The sequence below is a fragment of the Austrofundulus limnaeus genome, unplaced genomic scaffold (assembly GCF_001266775.1).
Source record: "Austrofundulus limnaeus strain Quisiro unplaced genomic scaffold, Austrofundulus_limnaeus-1.0 Scaffold141, whole genome shotgun sequence".
In the NCBI taxonomy this organism is placed as follows: Eukaryota; Metazoa; Chordata; class Actinopteri; order Cyprinodontiformes; family Rivulidae; genus Austrofundulus; species Austrofundulus limnaeus.
The window spans coordinates 1,121,467-1,127,534 of record NW_013952543.1 but is presented as its reverse complement, the minus strand read 5'-3'; the positions used below and the strand labels follow the sequence as shown (position 1 = coordinate 1,127,534).

At 37.3% G+C, this 6,068-nt stretch overlaps 1 protein-coding gene across 1 annotated transcript; it reads right to left on the bottom strand.

Moving 5' to 3' along the window:
- Positions 1–356: 356 nt before the first annotated feature.
- On the bottom strand, positions 357–3,607 carry slc48a1a (solute carrier family 48 member 1a). The gene is made up of 3 exons (XM_014016263.1): positions 2,899–3,607; positions 2,121–2,288; positions 357–2,001 (listed from the first exon to the last, which is right to left on the bottom strand). The coding sequence occupies exons 1-3, from the start codon at positions 3,026–3,028 to the stop codon at positions 1,865–1,867; spliced, it is 435 nt and encodes a 144-aa protein (XP_013871717.1). The 5' UTR covers positions 3,029–3,607; the 3' UTR covers positions 357–1,864.
- Positions 3,608–6,068: the final 2,461 nt, after the last annotated feature.

Sequence of the window (6,068 nt, the reverse complement as noted above, 5' to 3'; positions counted from 1 at the left end):
TCTCAGACTGAAGAAGTCTCTTGGAGGAGAGACGAAACGTTTCATTAGAGAAGAACCCGTCCAGAAGACCTATACAATTTTTTTCTTTTTGATTTTTTTACCTGGATTACTAAGATGCATCAAGACCCTTCTGTTATCTATGTATTTTTACTTACTCCAAACTGTAAATYAATCAATTCAAATTCCATATCTTTGAAAATGGCTTGGAAATCCTGTTTAGTAATGAAGAACCTTTAGAAGCATTTTGTTTGTATGTAACTTTAGCTCTCAGTGCATCCAGAGTCACAAAGATCAATGTTTATCTATGCTGTTTCATAAAAATGTGGCATCTGTGTTTGATTAAAAAAAAATGAAAATTAACAATGAAAGCAACTTTAATGGTTTTAGTTTCTATKTACATGTAGTATCCTCACATTCACTCACTCATTGATAAACACACGTTTTCACACAGTGCATGATAAAAAGTGGACATGAGCTACAGCTGACACTAAASCAAATCTAAAGCCTAGCAGAAACTGTGCATTGCAACTCAACATGGGAAATTAGTGATTTAAAATAACACTTAAAAAGGAAAAGACAAACAGAGTCAAACTTGTTCAATTGTAGCAGTAATGCTGTGCAAAACAAGGGCTTTGACGTCATTGGCTAAAGTGCAGTTATTTTTATCAAATGTTTGTTTTTCTCTAAAACAGGAATGTAAGGGGCATCAAACAGACTTAAAAGAAAAGCATCTCCCTCTTGTGGAAAAAACACTGAAAAGCACATTATACAGCATCCTTTCTGCAAAGCATGATAAACATTTCTAAAGCTTCCACAAAAATCAACATTACAATCTTAAAGAAAGCTTTATATCTGACTGAATATTCTTAAATAAGCTGACAAAGATATCACTACGACTGATACTGAGATTTAATGTCAATGTTATTTTTTGTTTAAATGTAATGGTGCTTGTGATTTCAATGCACCACAAAAGCAGAGGATATTGCAACAGATGATGGATCAGTAACTGTAAAAGCAGGTAGAACTGGGTGTAAAACCTGAAACATGCCAAGAAACRTCGCTGGAGAGATGTCAGGAAATCAGGAACTTTCTGGCCTTTCTAAACAAAAGTAGGAAACAATTCAAACTTTWCCAAGGAAACTGACAGGCAACTTCAACTGACAGTCAGCTTTAAAGTGTAAATATAGTCACCATTTTACATCCCTACAGCTGTATTTTACAGCTGGACCTGTTTAAAAGCTCCACACACAGCAGTAAAAGTGCTCTGGCATCAAAACTAGTTGAGATTTAGGCATACCAAAAACCAGATCTGTGTTATTGTGACAAATCTAAATGCTAACTGCTACAAGACTTTTGGACATTAAACAAGCATTTCATCACATTGTAGATGCGTAATTTCTGTTTTTCTTTTGTTTGTTTTGATACAAACAAGCACTCCGAGTAAATACAATGCATTTACCTACTTTTTTTATGAATTCAGGTAGAACTTTTTTTTATTTTTTTGGTTCAGATCATTTTTGCTTCATGTAAAAACTGACTTTGCTTGTTGTATTCACGAGTTCACAACCTCACTGTGATAGTGATTTCCTTTACAGGAGCAGTTTTATAATAAATCAATCCGAAACTGAAGTCTGAAAAGCTCCTTGCGTTGGAGAGTGCAGCGCATGTCTTTGTAACTAAAACGAGTGGCAAAGTGGGAGAACACATTACAAGACAAGGAAGAGAGAGAAAAAAACTTGTTTAACAGGTGCAACTTCATGTTGTCAAAGTCACTTGACTTGTTTATCTTGCCATGACCGTTTTCCTTCTTCTTGGTTACAAAGCTCAGTGATCAGCTCCATTAAAGTCTATAAAATCCCACTGACTAGAAGTCACTGAGGATGCTGATGTCTGCAAATTCCTGTCGGTATCTGTACGAGTACAACGCCAGGAGAAAAGACCATTTAAAGGTCAARAAGCTCCACACACAAGACAGGTACAGGCTCCGAGGGTCAGTGACAGCTGTGGAACAGGACACACATGAGGGTTATTAATACTTGAAGGACAATCTTCACGAACAATTAGCAACTACAGTAAACATTGCAGATTCTAAAAAATAGAATAGACCAGACAGGACGTACATTGCTTCATTGTGATGGCCAGACATAGAAAGGTGATGAAGGCAGCGACAGCCAGGACTGAGAAGAGCACACCAACACAGATAAAGAACTTCAGCCCCTTCAGCCAGGTGCGCCAGTAGTCCTGCAGGTACATGATGTGTGTAACGAGAGCCCAGAGCGCCAACACCCCTGTCAGAAGAAAAACATTAATATTAGTCAATATGAAGGTCTGCACTTAACAGTTTTTTCATTAGTCACCAATTATTTGTATTTTAAGCTAGTTTATAAACCCTAGTATCCACTAAAACATTATCCCAATTTTCAAAATTCTGTTTTTTTTAAAAAGACTATTTTTACTAAAAGAATGCAAATTCAGTTGTATCCGATCCAGCCAAACACAACTAACATGTCAGATATGCCAGGCAGGTGAATAATCTTTGTTGCCTTCAACAGGATAACCAGTAAAAATAAACAAACAAATAAATCATTTGTTTCAAAAGCTGATCATCTGATATTTTTGTCAAACAATTTTTAAGTCATGACCTCGTTATTATGTATAAATAACTTTAAAAATAAATACATTTCCTCACACCCACAAAACAGGTTAAATAAAAGTGTGCAACTATTTTCTACGGGATATTTAACATCAAAAGAAAAATACTTTCTGTTTAGCATTGATTCAAGTAATTAAAAATGCTTTTAAACTGTTTGACAAGCCTCAGTCAGAGTTTAAAAAGCTTACGTAAAAGCTGTAAAACAAATGTGTAGTTTTTACAGTAAACGTGGTGCGTTCACGTACCTGACAGGCCTCCCATGGCCGCCGTCCATGGCTGTTTATAGGCGACGTTCCAGACCAAGAACGCCGAAAACCCAACCAGAGTACCAAAGCTAGCATAGCCTATGCTAATGTACACCCTGTTGATTCCCATTTGAACAACACCAACGCTAAAACCAAGGGTTTAGATCGTCGTACGAAGTACAAAAAAAATTGCTTTATTTAGCTTAAAAGGGGTTCACGAGTTTGACATCTAGAACAGCAGCTTAGCGGCACATTATGTAATATCATACAAACAGGAAACAAGTCACAGGAAGCTCGAATTTCACTCGGATAACAGCAAACAGCGCCAATCACTGCAGACTAAGAACAGCTGAGTTTGTTTATGTCGCTCCAAACACCACACGAACGCTTTTGTTATTATTAGCCAACAAGAACCATCAAACCCCCMAAAAAAAATCCCAGTTGTTGTAACATCCGCCGCAAGACGCCACTAATAATCATCATCCGAGACACACCATCTCAGAATAAATGTCGGCAGTTCTTACTTATCGGTAAAAGAAATAATAACTAGCGTTGGAGTGTTTTAAATAACATAAATAACATAAGCTTTAGCAGCCATTTTCTGATGCTTCTTCGGTCCCCTTCTTCTTTGGGACGGTTGGTGTTTATCAGGGTTGGTAAACAATGTTATGGTTCATTACCGCCACCAAGTGGTAGATATATAAATTACACCAGCCAGCTCTGAAAAACAAAGAAACAAGCAAACAGTTTATAATTAATAAAATAAAATAAAATAAAATAAAATAAAATAAAATAAGGGGGTCTAGCATTTTTGAAATTAATGATTTATCGACTGCCTTTTAAAGCAAAGTTTTAGACTAAAATGACCTCACGTTGGTCAAACTTTTATATATCCACATTTTCATGTGATATTGCAAGATGGGAGACTCAGAATATGCGCTGTGATTGACTCCCAGCTGCTGCCACATCCAATTTTAGATTAATATTTGTCAAAGTGGGTGTTCCATTGTGCTGGCAATCTCAAATGGGGCTAAATCTAAAAGACATTAAATTGTAGATGTACATTCAATAATTATTTATTGTTGCACGGTGGCTCAGTTGGTAGAGCTGATGATAAAGGCCTTGCTGGTTAGCAGCCATTTATTCTTTATCTATCTCCCTCTTAATGGCGATATTAAGAATCCAAAATCTGAAATCTTCAGGACTTTAATATCTAAGTCCTAAGAAAACACATTTTCTGCTAAACTTGTCTTTGCAGAGTCTTACAACAACCTTGCTGTCTTGAAGTCATGTTCAGAATTCAATTAAACATGTTACTGCACAGCCTCACCTGTTATTATCTGTCTGATCCACTGCACATCACCACCCATTCTCACTCCCTTCATTTGTTTCATATGTTTGTTGCATCTTCAACTCTTTCACTCTAAATAAATGTTACAAGGTCCAAAACCAAAATTATCTGTTGTTAGACTCCTCTTTATTGTCACAGAAGATATAGAGTTGCATGAAAACGTATGTGAAYCCTTTGGGATTTCTTGGATTTCTTCATAAACTGATCATTAAACATATTCTGATTTTCATCTAAGTCACAACAATAGACAAACACAGTCTGCTCAAACTTATACCACACAAAAAATGATATGTTTGCATGGTTTTATTGAACACAACATGTAAACATCCACAGTGCAAGATGGAAAAAGGATGTGAACCTCTAGGCAAATGACTTTTCTAAGAGCTAATTAGAGCCAGGTGTCAGCCAACCTGGAGTCCAATCAATGTGATGAGATTTGATGTGCTCTGTCTTACAGAAAAAAAACACCAGTTTTGAGTTTGCTGTTCTTACGAAGCATTGCTTGATGTGAATCATGCCTATACAAAAGAGCTCTCAGAAGACCTACGTTCAAGAATTGTTGTCTTGCATGAGGCTGGAAAGAGGTACAAAAGTATCTCTAAAAGCCTTGATGTTCATGTGTCCATGATAAGACAGACAGTCTACAAATAGAGAAAGTTCAGCACTGTTGCTACTCTCCCTAGGCATAGGCATCCTGTAAAAATGACTGCAAGAGCACAGAGCAGAATGATCAATGAAGTGAGGAAGAATCCAAGAGTGTCAGCTAAAGACTTACAGAAATCTGACACATGCTAACATTTTTGTTGACAAATCTACAATATGTAAAACATGACACAAGAATGGAGTTCATGGGAGGACACCACGGAGGAAGCCACTGCTGTCCAAAATAAACCATTGCTGCACATTTGAAGGTTGCCAAAGAGCACCTGGCTGTTCCACATACTGGCAAAATATCCTGTGGACAGATGAAATCAAACTTGATTTGTTTGGAAGGAACACACAACGCTATGTGTGAAGGAAAAAAGGCACAGCACACCATCATCAAAACCTCATCCCTACTGTGAAACATGGTGGAGGRAGCATCATGGTTTGGGGCTGCTTTGCTGCCTCAGGGCCTGGACGGATTGCCGTCATCAACGGAAAAATGAATTCACAAGTWTATAAAGACATTTTGCGGGAGAACCTAAGACCATCTGTCCACCAACTGAAGCTCAGCAGAGGAGAGATGCTGCAACAGGACAATGACCCAAAACATAGACGTAAATCAACAACTGAATAACTTCAACAGAAGAAAATTCACCTTCTGGAGTGGCCCAGTCAGAGTCCTGACCTCAACCCAATTGAGATGCTGTGGCATGACCTCAAGAGAGTGATTCACACCAGATATCCCAAGAATATTGCTGAACTGAAAGAGTTTTGTGAAGAGGAATGGTCCATAATTCCTCCTGACCGTTGTGCAGGTCTGATCTTCAACTACAGGAAACGTTTGGTTGAGGTTATTGCTGCCAAAGGAGGGTCAACCAGTTATTAAATCCAAAGGTTCACATACTTTTTCCACCCCACACTGTGAATGTTTACATGTTGTGTTCAATAAAACCATGCAAACATATCACTTTTTGTGTGCTATAAGTTTAAGCAGACTGTGTTTGTCTATTGTTGTGACTTTAATGAAGATCAGAACACGTTTAATGACTAATTTATGCAGAAATCCAAGAAATCCCAAAGGGTTCATGTACTTTTTCATGCAACTATTTTTTTATTGTTATTAATGAAAACTGTAGGTTGTGTTCATTCTGTTTAATTAATATAAATATGATTG